The 18,445-nt window shown below is 38.5% G+C and overlaps 1 protein-coding gene across 1 annotated transcript; it reads right to left on the reverse strand.

Annotated features, from left to right (window-relative positions):
* Positions 1 to 1,766: 1,766 nt before the first annotated feature.
* Positions 1,767 to 13,640, reverse strand: LOC108958130 (topless-related protein 4). Its single transcript, XM_039310279.1, is given in 21 exon segments — positions 1,767 to 2,302; positions 2,419 to 2,585; positions 2,724 to 2,912; positions 3,266 to 3,361; positions 3,448 to 3,542; positions 4,075 to 4,108; positions 4,592 to 4,768; positions 4,840 to 4,950; positions 5,902 to 6,042; positions 8,672 to 8,836; positions 8,912 to 9,146; positions 9,243 to 9,370; positions 10,004 to 10,099; positions 10,176 to 10,271; positions 10,382 to 10,455; positions 10,617 to 10,661; positions 10,664 to 10,685; positions 10,763 to 10,872; positions 11,070 to 11,238; positions 12,191 to 12,303; positions 12,504 to 13,640. Coding segments are annotated over 21 exon segments (2,817 nt in total). The 5' UTR covers positions 12,859 to 13,640; the 3' UTR covers positions 1,767 to 2,103.
* Between the last annotated feature and the right edge of the window lie 4,805 nt (positions 13,641 to 18,445).

Below are 18,445 nucleotides of genomic sequence, written 5' to 3' on the forward strand. Positions count from 1 at the left end.
TTTAGATGAAAACAAAACTTCAATTTATGACAAGATTCAATCCCTTTAGTGCACATATATTGTTTGATGAAATGTCTCTAAGATACATCGGTGAAATAATTCCTAATCTAGTTCAATCCGAAGAAATTTTAGCATACATTACTTGCTACAAGTCAGTCCATTAGCATTCGGATTTAATTCTTATTAAAGTTCATTGTTATCGAGATCAAATCAAAACATAAATTTTTCATGTTTTCGTTCTATAATTTCACATATGTTTTTGTGAAGTCTCTATGGAGTTCATCGGCGAGAAAATGGCTGGTTAGATTCTTGACTTGCCCAAGAGGACGAAGGGCTGGAAGAAGGAAGAAGAAAATAATATTAAAAATAAAATGACGAAAAGACGTAAGAAAAGAGGAGAATTGATTTAAATATAATAAGGAGATGGGTTTAGAGTGGGCTTAGGGTTTAATCTACCTATAATAGAAATCGGGCTTAAAGATGGACTAGGTGAAGTTGGAAGAGAAAATGGGCTAGAGTTGTTACGATGGGTAGTGGGCTTAGAATATGTATAATCGGAATTGGGCTCAGTAAAGTTAGAATTGGAGGGGCCTGAACATAAGAGCCCGAATTGTGCTTATTAGTTATTATCCCAGATTCGTGAGACCAGCGTCCGGCTCATAGCCGGAGCTCGGGTCCCTATTTTCAGAAAATGATAAGAATTAATTTCCAAAAATTCAAAAAAAAATGAAAATGTGAAAATTGCTAGGAACAGAGACCTTGATTAGGTCGTTAAGTTGTGATGCTAGATTTAGCTTAGTTTCTTTAGTTAGTATACATATAGTTTAGGGGGTTTTTGATAAGTAACTTTAATTTAATTTAGGTTTAGGTAGAGCACTCTTTTGATGAATTGGACTCAATTTGAATTCAGCACAGGTTGCTGCCCAGAGGCTTAATAACAAAGCCATGTGATTCTTTGCTTGACACTCCATTGGGTCTACTTTCTTCTAATTTACTTCTATCATATTGATTGTGATTGTTTACTTTTTAATTGATTGTGCACTCATACATGGACATCATTTAGTAACATAGGTTAATAAAATGGTCAAAGATTGCATGGACACTTAGTTTACAAATTAATTAAGACTCCGTTCGTTTCGCGGAAAATAATTTACGAAAAACGTTTTCCGGATTTTTCGGCGTTCGTTTCACGGAAAATGAATTCATTGGGAAAATGTTTTCCATCAAAGGAAAAAAACTTCTTAAGTAGGAGAAAATGTTTTTCACTTTTGAAAAGTTAAAAAGCATTTTCCTCACTTGATCTCTCTTATCTCACACCTTTACAAATCCTCACTTCCTCCTCCCATTTCTTCTTCTTATTTTCTTTTTTTCATTCGAATTATTTTTTAATTTTAATTTTCTTTTTTAATTCGAATATTTTAATTTCCTTTTTCTTTTCTTTTTCTCTTTTTTTTTTCTTTTCTTTGTTTCTCATCTTCTTCTTTCTTAGTTAGTTGTCAAACCAGGTAAACCTCAAGCTCGTGCTCGTCGATCTGGCGAGTCTCAAGCTTGATGCTCACGCTTACCAATCTAACGAGTGGAAAATATTTTCCTTACCAAATACCGGAAAATATTTTTCAAAACATTTTCAGATTTTAGCCGAACATTAGAAAATAGTCATTTTCCAGGAAAATAACTTCTGGAAAAATATTTTCCGGAAATGTCTCATTTTCCGCGAAACGAACGGACCCTAAGTTTAGATACTGAAAAAGCATTAATTGACTAACTAGTGTAATCAAGTCCTTAGGTTTCTAGTTGTGTAGGAAGTGAGGTATCCTCTCTACCTCCAATTTGTTGTATTCAAAACAACACTCTAACCTCATGTTTTTCTTTTTTTCACTTCCAGTCAGCCTAAATGAATATAACAAAACAAGTTATCACCACAAGACTTGAGCAGAAGTCGATTAGGACAAACTATACTGAACTATGTCCCAAGGAAGTACCCCAACGCAGTAAAATCTACCCTCATCAGCATCCCCTCAAAACTTGAATCAAGTACGGCGGAGGAAAGCCGACTTAGCATTGTAATGTTCAAAAGTTTCACAAGGAAAGACATGGCCTGCACTACCTTTGGGGTTGATCTGAATCGGTTGCGCCAAAGGTCGTGCTAGGCCCAGCACCATTTTCAACAGGAGGAGAACTACCCCACCCGCCTTCAGATTCCAATGGCTCAAGCACATAGACGCTGCCATTAGTAAGCCCTAGCGCAAACTGGTTAGGTTCCGATGGATGGGCTGCGATGACTAGCGGATAGACTCTCAAGCTGCCAAATACATCAGTGAGGAATGAATAACTCGCGAGACTATTGGAACTTCGTGAATGAGACTTTGCAATTTCCATAAAGGAATGAGGTCAAATGAGCGGCAATAACCAACTTACCTAGGTTTTGGAAGGATATAAGCGGCAGGATTAATACAACATATCAATATGAGTGTAGAAGCAGAAAGAACACTAATGCTCCCGTCTTCAAAGCTCACATATATTGATTGGCCATTGCATGAATATGTAGCATCTGTGATTGGAGCGCTAGCTCTTCGAGTGTCCCACTGGTTGCGATCAACAATGAATCAAAAAAAGCACATTTGGCACAAAGCGACTCATACTACCTAATATTTCGATAATTTTTATGCAATCAAGATGAGATGAGAGATTGGATCGTGCACAATAAAAAAAATCTTCAATACCTGCTTGAGGCGTTCTAGTTTAGGAGCTTCACATGTGGCGATCTGTGTTTGATGAACAACCAGCAGATGTATTTGATCCACATGAAATTGAACACGAGTATCAGCAAGAGGCGCTGCTCCTCGCCCATTCGGCATCTGCAGAAACTTACTAGTCTGCTTCGTCCATCCACCAGTGTTCCAAACACACAACTGCAGCGACAATTGACAATTATCAAAGGAAACATCAACATTGAATTACAAATGAAACAATAAAATTTTACGTCATATTTTCATATCAGAATAACACCAAGTATCAGTTGTAAGCAACAACAGGACAGCATAGCTTTTTTATTTCCCATCCTTAATTTTACATTGATTCTGGAAGGATTTATTCTGCCTAGTTAAGGATGCCTCGTGTACTGATGTATGATGAGGGCATAAGCATCAACATATCCAGAGTGAACATCAACCCAATTTTTGGAGCAGGTTAAACTACATTGCTCTCTCTGCCGAAAACATAGGCATGTCTACATGGAAAGGAAGATGCAGTAGTGGTCTTGTACCTGAGAGTCAGCACCAGAAGACACGAGGACATTTAAGACATTAGAGAAGGCAAGACCTGTAATTCTTTTCTGATGTCCTTCTAGATTTGCCTCACACTAAGAAAGTGAAACGGTCAATATCCATGAATTCGTTGCGGATAATAACAAGGTCAACTCTGGACAACAATAAAATTAGGTCTCACCACATCAAATGCAATATCGTAAATTTGAATAGAGGAGTCCTTCATTCCTATTGCAATAAAGTCATCGTCTTGGGGATCGAACGCTAGAAATGTTGGTCGTGTCCGGGCCGCAAATGTTATCATCGTCTGGATTTCGGCAAGCAGGATAGTATTAATAACTTTATAAGTAACAGTGGGACATATGTGCCAAGCGGCACTTGCCTCAATGGCATCTCCCTCCTTGGGAAAGGAAGAGACCAACTTCGAATATTACATTTATGGAAAGTTGAATAAAGCTCTTGCCTTGTTTTGTTTAATTGGTAAGAGCAAAAAGATTTACGTTTAAGACAGAGAAAAGCCCTTGTCTCACATAACAATTAAAAAAAGCAACGGTCTGGTACCTGAGAATCAGCAGTAGAAGGCACGAGAACATTTAAGGAAGTTGAGAAGGCAAAGCCTTTAATTATTCTTCGACGTCCTAGTTTTTTCTCGATCTGAGAAAGTGAGATAGTCAATATCCATAACTTTGTTGTGGATAATCACAATGTTAACTTTCAACGACAATGAAAATAGGTCTCACCTCATCAACTCGAGCACTGTAAATTTGAATAGCGGAGTCCTCCATTCCTATCTCAATAATGTCATTGTTTGGTGGTGGCGGGGGCGTAAATTTTTCCATCGTCTGCATATCAGCAGGCAGGATAATACTAACAATTTTATAAATAACAGTGGGACACGTGCCAAGAGGCACTTAACGTAGTGGCATCTCCCTTCTTAGGAAAGGGAGAGAGCAAGTTGGACCAATAGATCTCTGGATGGGTTAAAAAAGCACTGCTTGTTTTCTTTAATCAATAAGAGCAAAAAGATTCCATCGAAGACACAGAAAAGCCCTTATCTCACTTAGTAAGTAAAAAGGGACATGCTGCATTTTTTACCAGATAATCTCCATGAAAATCGGAGCAATGGCTTTCATGGACCTCCTGACAAGTAGAGCTCAGTACTTTTTTAGACATGATCGAACCAATTAATTTTAGCTCCCATAAAAATGTGGAGGAAATATTGCACGCATATTCAGCACAAAGGGTAAGTCCATCGTCTCGTGCCTTGTGGATAGTGCAACAAAACTGACAGGAGGATGCAGACATTACTTTGGGAATATATTCACCTGAAAAGTCTCCATTTTGATCAAAGAGATCTCCCCCCCTGATGCCGATATTAGCAAAGAATCGTTCTTTGACAGTGCAAAGCACGGAACTGCATCTTCAGCATTTGCACATGTATCACTGGTCATCAAATTCCCACCAGGCGGTTGCCATAACTGTGGTACTACACTAGTTGTGGCCTGCGAAAAGAAGAATCAATGTAGTTAACAATACGCTAAACAACAAAAGAATTTGCCTCTTTTTTCCTTACCCTGCCCGTGAAGTTTTGATCACTTTCTTCCCATTTCCAGAGCTTGTGTACAGCGTTCGATGATAACGCCAGAATGGCACAACCCGAGTTTGTATAGCTTAATCTCGGGACCTGTTTCGTTTTACCAGCTTCAGTGGCGGCAATCAAATGTAATACGGAAAGTTAAAACAAAATGCAGAAGAAAGGTGCCAGAGAATTGGGCACTAATTGATAGATGCAGAAATCGATGCAAAGAGACACTTGGTGACGCCACCTGCATATTTATCAGGAGAGGCGCACGCACACACACACATTTATATATACATACTGTATGCTTACATATGAACAGAGCATATGATACACATGACATCTAAACCCAGTTGAAATAGTTAAAGAAAAGTAGAACCTTTACTTAAACCGTCTAGCTGTCTATCTATTCTTTTGCCTCTAGTGTTTTGTATATTTAGATTCAGCAGGTAAATTTCCACTCAAAGTTGCTGGGAACTGACAAGCTCAAAATAGCTTTCACAAGCTTAGCATTCCCCACAATAATCAAAGTGGTGCAAAATGATATACTTTGCATGCAATGTATAAAGGCAAATTCATCCCGTGAAGAATCTGTGCCTTTTACCACATGTAACTGCATGAAAGTCCACAGAAAAATCCATATTCCAAGCAAAGGATAAAAAAGTCTCGTTATGCAAATATACCATTACATTCTAAATTAGGAACCATCCATCTTGCTATTCAACTTTATTGTAAAATTCATGACCTCCACAGCCAACATAACTCGAGCACAATTGCCACACCATAATCACAGATTTATTAATGTTGATCTTATCCTTTCCTATTTGTATAGTTGAAACAATCAGTCAACTATAAAATGCCAAATGAAGATATGACGAAGTCCTTGAGTGCCAAGGTTTAAGAGATAAATCATTGGACCACATGTGAATAAAACTAGTAAAGCAAGTGCATTAAATGCGACCCCTATTCAAATTTGTGCTTATCTAGCAGAAACATGACAGATTAATGCGGAAAAGAAATGTTGCATAAGAACGTCCTAATCTGACAATCATTTACCCTCATAGCTGTAGAGTTATCAGGCAGCCTTATGGACCGGCATTGTGATGGTTCATTGATTTCTATTGGTTTCCAATTTCGTGATTTGTCTCCTGAGTTATCAGCAATTCCAGGCTTCACATCGGCCATGCTCTCACTGTCCTGTAGAGATCAAAAGAGAGGATGTCATTGAAAGACGCCCAATAAACATGCACATACAAATGCAATTATTGCATCATTTAACTAACAGCGTTAGCAACAAATAAAGCTCGTTAAAAGCATTTAACTACCTAATGCAGTAATGATACCAATTCTCATACCTACCATTGCAGCCTGATGGTTTTCTAGTTTATATGCCAGTGCGTGTAGATGTGCGAGAAGCAAAGGAGAAAATATTTGGTAGTTTCAAAGCGCCGTGTTAACTGCTAATGTGGCGAGATTTTTCCCTTGATATCCACTTAAAAAAGTTTACATGTCTTGAATTAAATTAAAAAATATCGATATGGAGTTTCTTTGAGTGGTGGAATTGTTTCCTCTAGCTTCGTCTTCCTCGTTCGTCCAAAGCCAGCCACTTGACCTCGGATGAGCTGGCATGGCCGATGATGCGTCGGTGACGCTGCTGGCTCTTCAGATCTGGCCGACCATGGCCGTGGCCGTCACCTAGACGAGTGACGCCACTGGCTCTCCAAATTTGGCCGTCCATGGCCGTCGCAGTCACTCACGAACCTTGCTCCGCCATGGCCGGCGACACTGTTGGCTCTCGAGATCTGGCCGTCCATGGTCGTCGGCGTGGCTCATCCTGGTGATGCTGTTGAGAAGTTGTAAAAGATGTTTCTTTTTCTTTTTGTTACCCGCCATTCTTTGCTTCTTATCCTTTTTTTTTTTTTTTTTTGTCTCCTTTCTTGTTGCACGCTCTGTCCATGGCCGTCTGCAACTTTTAACGCCGTCTCTTAAGGCGACCTCTAACGGCGTCATCGCTGCAGCTCGAGGTGATGTCACGACCTTCGCCACGGCCAGATCTGGACGCTCGGCCTCCATTGCCACTGAGCCTCTAGATCTGGAGGTGATGGCCTTCCATGGCTGCCAAGCTCGACGTTGTGACCGAGATCTCGGCGGCTTCTCGGCAGTCATGGAGGAGCCGCCGAGCTCGAACCGTTTTTAAGGCAGACGATATCTGGCGTAGAGTCGAGGTCGACCAGATTCGGAGGCGGCCATGGACGAGCTTGAAGCAAGTGAAGGTGGACTAGATCTGGTGCGGCATCGAGGCCACGGCTCGGCTAGATTTGGAGCTCGGCCTCCGGAGCGGTGGTATTCAAGGGTGGCAGCCGGCTAGTCCGAGGTCCATGGCCGATGGATCATCAAGGAATTTTATTTTTAATTCAAAATCCACAGAGATGTGTTAAAATATGACTAAATGGATGTGAGGAAAAAAATGCTCCGCAAGTCAGCTGCCGCTGATGTAAAAGAATTGGACAAAGATTTCCGGAAGTGGCAGCAAGGGAGCACAAGGCCCAAAGGAAAAGGCTTTTATTATTCAGTGGATGATACAACTTAAGGAGGATATGTTCAACTTAGCTGGTGTACAAAGGGCACATGCAAACAATTTCTAATCACAAATAGATTTTTTTTTAGGTTAATACATTGAAAAACCTCAAACTCATATACATGTGACAAATTTATCTCAAACTATTTGTTTGACCACCAAAAACCCCAAACTAATATGCTTTTGACAAATTTACCCCAAACTAGTACATTTGTGACAAATTTACCCTCTGTTAGTTTTCGTTAAATTTTACTGTCAAATTATTAAGTTAAATGACACATGATAGTTGACTGATATATCAATTTGAGATTTTACGTTCCGTTTGTCACTATTTACAATTTTTTTGATTTTTTGTAGTATTAATCCAATTTAGCGGATGGTATATTTGTCACAAATTTATCAATTTGGGCTTTTTTGTGGTCTAATAAATTAGTTTGGAGTAAATTTATCATAAATATACCAGTTTATGATTTTTTATGGTCAGTCGGGATAAATTTGTCATAGGTGTGCCTGTTTAGAGTTTTTTAGGATATTAATCCTTTTTTTATTTCTATTCTTTTTAAGTAAAGACATGCATTTGATAACGACACAAAATTGCTTTCGGAATATAAATTCATTCAATTAGGTCTTAAAATTTTGGGTGGGATGGCAAAAATGCATTCTAGCTAACAATGATAAAAGTTTTTATTTTTATTTCTGCAATTGAAATATAAAAGTAGAAAATTTTTATTTCTCATTTCTATTCAAAACTTCTAGATAAAAATGTCCCAAAAATAGAAAAATAAAGTTACATTTACATTTCAAACCTATTATCGAGAATAGAAAAAAAAAGTAAATATGTTTTTTTGGACGACCCTAAGCCTTTTATAGGCTTGCATCATCAACTTAGACGTGCAAAAATCTCTGCTTGAGTCAGAGATTTTTTTGAAGGCAACTATCTCTGCCAGGTTGCAGAGATAATTTTTATGGATTTTTCTACACAACTTTAGTGGACTCGAGACATTTCCACTAGATTTTTTTTTTTTTTTGTAGGATTTTTCTAGAATTCTCTACCAAATGCCCATCTAGAAGATTCTAGAAATTGAATCAAACATTTTAATACTGCCACTGGAACCCCTCTATTACCCAGGCTTGTGCCAACAGTAGCATTACAAGAACCAAATATCACGATTGCTGGTGGCAGTACAAGATTCAAGACATTTAGCAAGCTCATCTCTATGAAGTCAATGTACTCTTGAAAAGGCTTACCTTCATAAGAGGTCCCGGAGTGATTCTAGAAGCATCAAAAGGCCAATTGTCCACTATCCTTAAGAGCCTAATCCCATCAGCATTTGCTAAAATTTTGATACTATTGTCACTTGTTGAGACAGCTAATAGATTTCCTTCCTTGTTAAATCTAATACAAGGTGAAGCCTGCAAATTTAAAGAGCGGGTTTAATGGAAAGGTTCAGCTAATTTAGTCAGATTAAATTAACAACAATGAATTACCGGCAATCCACCATCAGCATCAGCACTTATCAAAATATTATTATTGTCCATATCCCAAAATTTGACCGTGAACTCATCACCAACAGCCAAAAATCTATTTTTTGTGGTATCAAACTGCACCACCCCACCAGATCTCTTTCCGAGTCCATGATAAGTACGCTTGACAGCCCCTTCACTTTCATTCCATTCAACCAAGTACGACTCTCCTTCTTTATTGGTCCCACACGAGAATAACCTACAGCCAAATAAAATTGTTAAAATAGGTTATTTCTAGTCAAAAGAAAGACACGGGATGAAATCGAGCTTGAAATGCAATGCTTATGATCTGAACCTTGTTCCATCAGCGTTGTATGCCATCACGGTAGAAGAGTGACCCGGTGCATCCCAGTCAACTCTTGACACCATGTTGTCATAAAGCCAACCCTTAATTTTCCCATCGGTCGCTGTTGAGAAGACGTACTAGACGAGAAAACAATTGTATATTCAATTTCAATAACATGCCCAAATAGAGCACATCCACTTTAATAATTAAACATAGCATCCTAGAATGATGAGATTTCATAAAATATCTTTGTAATAAAGCGTACACAACCATAAATATTTAAAAAAAAAAGAAGAAGAAAATAACATCACCAATTGCTGCTCCACTCAGACGTGTAAACAGTCTCCTATTGTAAATTCAATTAATCAAAACCGAAGGAGAAAACCAAGGAAGAACAAATGATGGAAAGGAATTTTCCTTCTGAACACATAATTAAGCAGGAAGTTCATTATTGTGAAGACCTTTACCCAGATTGTTAATGCTTAATAGCATCGCCCGAAAGAATCAAATTTGCAAGTTGATCTTTGGACCATGTCACCATGTTTAACAAACACATTCTAATCAAGATAGGTTAAAAGTCAAAAGACTTGCAAAATCCTTAAAATGAACAAGGTCCATTAAAACCCATATTCACACTTCTTATACAAATTAAACCAAATTTTTTTACCTAACCGAGTTTTGGAAAACAGAATTCCAATGTATAGTCAAGGGTACGGCCAATTAGCCCTGCTTGCAGTGTGTCCTTGTTAGTATGCGAAATAACCAGGTACCTGAATATTTTCTATGTTGTGTGGACAAATGGAATATACAGGTGATTCATGACCCTCGAAAGCAAGTAGCTTGGCCCCTGTCACTGCATCCCATACCTGCATAACTACTAGCTTGGTTAAAAAGGATCAAACAACAAAACAATGTAACACGCGGAAAACAATTAGAATATACCTTGATCGTCTTGTCTTCTCCACAAGTAACAAAGCATAATTGTTTGCTTGGATTTAAAAAGGCAAGATCATTAACACTTCCAACATGAGCCTCAATCTGTATCAGACATTAGTTTAGAGTCAAAATCAAGTTGTTGTCACTTTTAGGTGGTAATTGTCAGCAGAACAAAGAAGCTTAATTTTTTTTCTCCTTGTTTAGTGACAAACCTCAAGGTGATTCCTCATGTCATCACCACCATGATATGAGTATATGTGCACCATGTGTTTGGAATAAGCAACACCTAATGTAAAAACCACAAATCATCAGTAATAGTAGCATGTGAACACTTCTTTATTGCAATGAAATCCGATTCTCGGCGCTTTAGTTTTTCCATCAATTTGCAAGTATGTATTGCCTAATTTCTTAAATTGATATACAAGTAGAAGTGACATTTATACATACCAAAAAGGATTCCATCAGGACTCCACATCACACGGTTAACGGATCTGTATAGTCATTGGCCAAAGAAGCCTACAAAGAATCAAAACCCATAATCACATGTCCAAAAACAAGATGCCATGATTTTATTTAGAATTGAACTTCTATACCTGTAGCGCCATTGAACATGTTCCTAGATCCCAAATCTTGAATTTTCTCAAAGCATTCCTCACACCATTGCCTACTTCCCATACCATGACATCGCCCGTATTTGTTCCCACTAAAAATTATTGATGCAGAAAATTTGAAGAATTATACCCCGTGGTTTAAAATAGCTGAAGCTAGGGTCAAAAGAACAACAAAAAGCAATCTTCCAAGCACCAAAGCACAAACTTATGGCCTCCAACAAGAACAAGTATATCCAACTGAAGAAAAGCACGGAACATGTTATTCATAGAGTAAGAAAGAAGTGCTAACCAAGTAGCAGAATTTGTTTCACTTGATGGAAATCCATACTCTTAACAAGTGAACCTTGACTTAGGGTAATGACTACATTTCTGGGCAAGTCATTTGAAGAATAAGAACTCTGACCGAGGCTCGAGCAGTTGTATGAGACAGGCAGAATGTTTACCGGCAAATTATTCACCTAATAGAAGGTCATAAAGATTACAAAGCTAATTAGTCCTTTAGAAAATTGATCAAAACCATGGCTCTCAAAAGATGCAAAACTCATATGAGAGCCCCTCTTTTACTAGCATACGCGAGCACAATGCATGATGGGAGAAGATGCAATCAACACCTTCCTAGCCCGCACTCCTCATTAATGCTGCCAATATTAACACCGACTGTTTATATGACAATAGCAAACACGAAAAACACAGACACAACCCAAATATGACACATCACCATACGTTTAACTAGTTGGTTGAGACATATTTACATGCTTTTGTCTAATTCAATGGTTTGACATGTCTAATAGAAGTCATGACGAATTGACACAGTAACAAACACAATTAAGACAAGCAGACACAAATTGACAACCTTAGCCCTTTTGCTCCTTTTTCTCTCCATCAGACTTTCTTGTAATCCTTCCAATCCTCAATTATTTCTTTAAGTTAACATCATGAAAGTTAAGGGTATCTAAAAAACTCAAAACTAAAAGTTTATTATTGTTGGGTGGTCTTGGGCTTATCTCACCCCCAAAAGCTAGTTTAAAGGGTAAGGTTTTCCTTCACGCTTATAAACTAACCATCATCTCCTTCCACAACCGATGTGAGATAACCCCTACACTCCTGAAGATTCTCAATGCATGATCATATGCTACAATGGCACCAAAGTGAGAGCGCTTTCAAAAGATTTTCATTCAATGGCATGCAAAGAAAGATAATTAAGAAAGAAAATCCCTACTTCCATGAACAGGAGACTCAAAATAGCGATAAGTAAATGTAACAAGTCTGACAAATCTAGTGACAAATGTAGAGAAAAACATTCCATACATAACAACTAATCGATCACCCAGTAAAATACTTCTCTTTGTAGATGGAACCATCCTATAATGACTAAAGAACGATAAAGAAAAAGCAAGATGAAATAAGTACTTCATCAAAGATTCCAAAGGGTCTTGATCTCTCCAAAACATGTTCAAAATCTGTTGTTTGGTAGTCCATGGCTGAGTTGTCGGCTGTAGGAGTCTTGGGATGCTTTAGGAGAACTGTATTGCAAGACAAAAAGTAAATAGAATGCCCAAGTAACAGGTTAAACTTTTGAAAATACAAAATCAAGATTCATAGCTTTTCTACAACGATTTTATAGAAGGGTTTGGGAGACATTCAAGCCAACCAGAAACAGTGAGTTTCTTGAGAAAGTTTAGTTGGGATAGATTCAGTGATTGCGGGATCTGGCAGGTGATACCTAGAGCTATTACGCGAGAGCGCAATTCTGATAGTTTTTGAAGCTTGTCTAAACCAAGATTGTTTGGTGAAACCAATTGGCCATTATTACTAGGTGACTCTTCCGGATTTTTCCATCCTGAAGCTCTGAACTCTTGAAGTTTTGCCAATATTCCCAAGTCATCAAGCAATTCTATTACAGGAGTTCCACTAATGTCCAACATCCATAACTTTTGCATATTCCCAATGCTTTCAGGTAATTCTTCAATGGCCGTAGATTTCAAATGCAGCTCAGTCAATGATGTCAACTTTCCGATCGAGTCTGGGATTTGTCTCAACGAGTGGCATCCCGACAATAACAACCGCTGTAGAGACATGAGGGAGCCTATAGAGTCTGGAAGTTGAGCAAGTTTATGGCATTCTGTTAGATCAAGGCGAGACAGGGATCTTGAATTGCCTATTGAGTTAGGTATGCGGGCTAGCGATGCGCAATAAGAGGCATCTAGAGTCTTGAGCTTCTTCAAAGAACCAATAGATTCAGGTAATTCTTCAATGGCCGTAGATTTCAAATGCAGCTCAGTTAATGATGTCAACTTTTCGATCGACTCTGGGATTTGTCTCAACGAGTGGCATCCTAACAATAACAACCGCGGTAGAGACACGAGGGAGCCTATAGAGTCTGGAAGTTGAGCAAGTTTATGGCATTTTGTTAAGTCAAGGCAAGACAGAGATGTTAAATTGCCTATTGACTTGGGTATGCGGGCTAATGATTTACAATAAGAGGTATCTAAAGTCTTGAGCTCCTTCAAAGAACCAATGGATTCAGGTAATTCTTCAATGGCCGTAGATTTCAAATTCAACTTAGTCAATGATGTCAACTTTTCGATCGAGTCTGGGATTTGTCTCAACGAGTGGCATCCCGACAATAACAACCGCTGTAGAGACACGAGGGAGCCTATAGAGTCTGGAAGTTGACCAAGTTTATGGCATTCTGTTAAGTCAAGGCAAGACAGAGATGTTGAATTGCCTATTGAGTTGGGTATGCGGGCTAATGATTTACAATAAGAGGCATCTAAAGTCTTGAGCTCCTTCAAAGAACCAATGGATTCAGGTAATTCTTCAATGGCCGTAGATTTCAAATTCAACTCGGTCAATGATGTCAACTTTTCGATCGAGTGCAGGGATTTGTCTCAACGAGTGGCATCCCGACAATAACAACCGCTGTAGAGACACGAGGGAGCCTATAGAGTCTGGGAGTTGACCAAGTTTATGGCATTCTGTTAAGTCAAGGCAAGAAAGAGATGTTGAATTGCCTATTGAGTTGGGTATGCGGGCTAATGATTTACAATAAGAGGCATCTAAAGTCTTGAGCTCCTTCAAAGAACCAATGGATTCGGGTAATTCTTCAATGGCGGTAGATTTCAAATGCGGTTCACCAATGATGTCAACTTTCCGATCGAGTATGGGATTTTTCTCAACGAGTGGCATCCCGACAATAATATTCGCTGTAGAGACACAAAGGACCCTATAGAGTTTGGAAGTTGAGCAAGTTTATCCAATTCTGATAGGACAAGGCAAGATAGAGATGTTGAATTGCCTAATGAGTTGGGTGTATAGGCTAACGATGGGTAAGGAAAGGCATTTAGAGTCTTGAGCACCTTAAAATAACTAACGGATTTAGGCAAGTCTTCAATGGCCGTCGATTTCAAATGCATCTCAGTCAATGATGTCAACTTTCCAATCGAGTCTGGGATTTGTCTCAACGAGTGGCATCCCGACAATAACAACCGCTGTAGAGACACGAGGGAGCCTATAGAGTCTGGAAGTTGAGCAAGTTTATGGCATTCTGTTAGGTCAAGGCGATACAGGGATCTTGAATTGCCTATTGAGTTAGGTATGCGGGCTAACGATGCGCAATAAGAGGCATCTAGAGTCTTGAGCTTCTTCAAAGAACCAATAGATTCAGGTAATTCTTCAATGGCCGTAGATTTCAAATGCAGCTCAGTGAATGATGTCAACTTTCCGATCGACTCTGGGATTTGTCTCAACGAGTGGCATCCTGACAATAACAACCGCTGTAGAGACACGAGGGAGCCTATAGAGTCTGGAAGTTGACCAAGTTTATGGCATTCTGTTAAGTTAAAGCAAGACAGAGATGTTAAATTGCCTATTGACTTGGGTATGCGGGCTAATGATTTACAATAAGAGGCATCTAAAGTCTTGAGCTCCTTCAAAGAACCAATGGATTCAGGTAATTCTTCAATGGCCGTAGATTTCAAATTCAACTCAGTCAATGATGTCAACTTTTCGATCGAGTCTGGGATTTGTCTCAACGAGTGGCATCCCGACAATAACAACCGCTGTAGAGACACAAGGGAGCCTATAGAGTCTGGAAGTTGACAAAGTTTATGGCATTCTGTTAAGTCAAGGCAAGACAGAGATGTTGAATTGTCTATTGAGTTGGGTATGCGAGCTAATGATTTACAATAAGAGGCATCTAAAGTCTTGAGCTCCTTCAAAGAACCAATGGATTCGGGTAATTCTTCAATGGCAGTAGATTTCAAATGCAGTTCAGTCAATGATGTCAACTTTCCGACCGAGTCTGGGATTTGTCTCAACGAGTGGCATTCCGACAATAATATTCGCTGTAGAGACACAAAGGACCCTATAGAGTTTGGAAGTTGAGCAAGTTTATCCAATTCTGTTAGGACAAGGCAAGATAGAGATGTTGAATTGCCTAATGAGTTGGGTGTATAGGCTAACGATGGGTAAGGAAAGGCATTTAGAGTCTTGAGCACCTTAAAAAAACTAATGGATTTAGGCAAGTCTTCAATGGCCGTCGATTTCAAATGCATCTCGCCAATGATGTCAACTTTCCAATCGAGTGCGGGATTTGTCTCAACGAGTGGCATCCCGACAATAACAACCGTAGAGACACGAGGGAGCCTATAGAGTCCGGAAGTTGACCAAGTTTATGACATTCTCGTTAAGTCAAGGCAAGACAGAGATGTTGAATTGCCTATTGAGTTAGGTATGCGAGCTAATGATTTACAATAAGAGGCATCTAAAGTCTTGAGCTCCTTCAAAGAACCAATGGATTCAGGTAATTCTTCAATGGCCGTAGATTTCAAATTCAACTCGGTCAATGATGTCAACTTTTCGATCGACTCTGGGATTTGTCTCAACGAGTGGCATGCCAACAATAACAACCGCCGTAGAGACACGAGGAGCCTATAGAGTCCGGAAGTTGAGCAAGTTTATGGCATTACGTTAAGTCAAGGCAAGACGGAGATGTTAAATTGCCTATTGAGTTGGGTATGCGGGCTAATGATTTACAATAAGAGGCATCTAAAGTCTTGAGCTCCTTCAAAGAACCAATGGATTCAGGTAATTCTTCAATGGCCGTAGCTTTCAAATTCAACTCAGTCAATGATGTCAACTTTTCAATTGAGTCTGGGATTTGTCTCAACGAGTGGCATCCCGACAATAATATTTGCTGTAGAGACACGAGGGACCCTATAGAGTTTGGAAGTTGAGCAAGTTTATCCAATTCTGTTAGGACAAGGCAAGATAGAGATGTTGAATTGCCTAATGAGTTGGGTGTATAGGCTAACGATGGGTAAGGAAAGGCATTTAGAGTCTTGAGCACCTTAAAAACTAACGGATTTAGGCAAGTCTTCAATGGCCGTCGATTTCAAATGCATCTCGAGTCAATGATGTTAACTTTCCAATCGAGTCTGGGATTTGTCTCAGTGAGTGGCATCTCGACAATAACAACTTCCTTAGAGACAAAATGGAGCCTATGGAGTCTGGAAGTTGAGCAAGTTTGTGGCATTACATTAAGTCAAGGCAAGACGAGAGATGTTGAATTGCCTATTGAGTTGGGTATGCGGGCTAATGATTTACAATAAGAGGCATTTAAAGTCTTGAGCTCCTTCAAAGAACCAATGGATTCGGGTAATTCTTCAATGGCAGTAGATTTCAAATGCAGTTCAGTCAATGATGTCAACTTTCCGATCGAGTCAGGATTTGTCTCAACGAGTGGCATCCCGACAATAACAACCGTAGATACACGAGGAAGCCTATAGAGTCTGGAAGTTGAGCAAGTTTATGGCATTCCGTTAGGTCAAGGCAAGACAGAGATGTTGAATTGCCTATTGAGTTGGGTATGCGGGTTAACGATTTACAATAAGAAGCATCTAAAGTCTTAAGCTCCTTCAAAGAACCAATGGATTCAGGTAATTCTTCAATGGCCGTAGATTTCAAATGCAGCTCGGTCAATGATGTCAACTTTCCGATCGAGTCTGGGATTTGTCTCAATGAGAGGCATCCCGACAATAACAACTGCGATAGAGACACGAGGAAGCCTATAGAGTCTGGAAGTTGAGCAAGTTTATGGCATTTTCTTAGGTCAAGGCAAGATAGAGATATTAAATTGCCTATTGAGTTGGGTATGCGAGCTAACAATGCACAACAAGATGCATCTAGAGTCTCGAGCTTCTTCAAAGAACCCCTGGATTTCGGTAATTCTTCAATTCCTGCGTTTGATAGGTTTAGTTGAGTTAATGACATAAGGGAGCCAAGGATGTTGGAAGTCAAGTAAGTAGTCTACAATATGAGGCATAGGAATCTCTCGTATACCAGTGTTTTGTATGAGAAGCTCCCTCAATTCTTCCATTCTACCTACTTCTTGCGGTAGCTCCTTCAAATTTAGACAATAATTGACATTCAAGGAGACAAGGGTCTTAACATCCTTAATACTGGGATGAATCTCTTCTAGATCATAACAATCTTCAAGCATCAAAATCTCTAAGCCCTTGAAAGCCAACAAGTCAGGAGTTGTTCTCAAAGCACAATTGCTAAGGTTGAGAACTTTGAGCTCTGTTGCCATCTGAAAGAAATAGAGGTTATCACTATGAGATTGGGCAATAAAAATACTCATGCTCCCTACTCCTTCACAACTATTTTATTTAATTTTAATTTTTTTTCCATTAGTGTTGGCTAAGCCAACATATAAATGTTTTTAAGCATATCATTGAAAAGAGAACATCAGGGATGTATAAGTGCTAACTACAATTATTTGTAAATAAAATTTCGTAGAAAATATCATATTTAGTTTTTCAAAGTTATGACTATGCTATAAATTATTGATTAGAGAGACACAAATTCTATTATCAAACTATAGATGACAAAGATAAATGGAAGAAAAGAGATGCATTCATTTGGTGCTATGTTTTCCTTCAATAGTATGAAATCAAAGAGAAATGGCTACTTTAATTATGAAAAACGATTTTTAAATGCTATATGTTCAAGATGTAAAAAAGTGTCATATTAAAAATATTTAAATGCCATTTCAAAGATAAATTTATTACTCATATAACATTATTACTTTATAAATGTGTTGTACGGTGACTTCAACAATCAACAATTATAATGAATAAATATTGTGTGCCACCACTCAACAATTATAATGAATAAATATTGAGTAGTTCACATTCACATTATTTCCATTACTCTAAAAATAACAATGAATTTAGAATTTTAGTATGTATGTAGAGCACAAGTCACTATGAGGAAGTTTTTGTTTGTCCATGGAAGAAGATTGATATATACATATAACAAGAATTGCTAAAAAGACATGCATGGGGAGAAATTAACTAGAAACCATATACCATTTAGATTAAAAATAAGATAAGCACAGTATTGTAATTATATTTTTGGTAGATGTTAATTAATACGGTAAAAAAACATTTTTTATTAGTAGGTCTAATGTCAAGCATGATTGGTTGTTAAAATATTAAGGGGAAAAAGCTTTTGACATATTTAAGTGCTAATAAATTCCTCTTATGCTAAGAGGAAAATTAGTTGAAGAACACCCCAAGTGTCACAACTTGACACGTGGGGAAACGTAAGTGCAAAACTTCTAAATGTATACTTAAATACCAAAATCATAGAAGAATAAAA

This window comes from Eucalyptus grandis, chromosome 3, assembly GCF_016545825.1.
Source record: "Eucalyptus grandis isolate ANBG69807.140 chromosome 3, ASM1654582v1, whole genome shotgun sequence".
In the NCBI taxonomy this organism is placed as follows: Eukaryota; Viridiplantae; Streptophyta; class Magnoliopsida; order Myrtales; family Myrtaceae; genus Eucalyptus; species Eucalyptus grandis.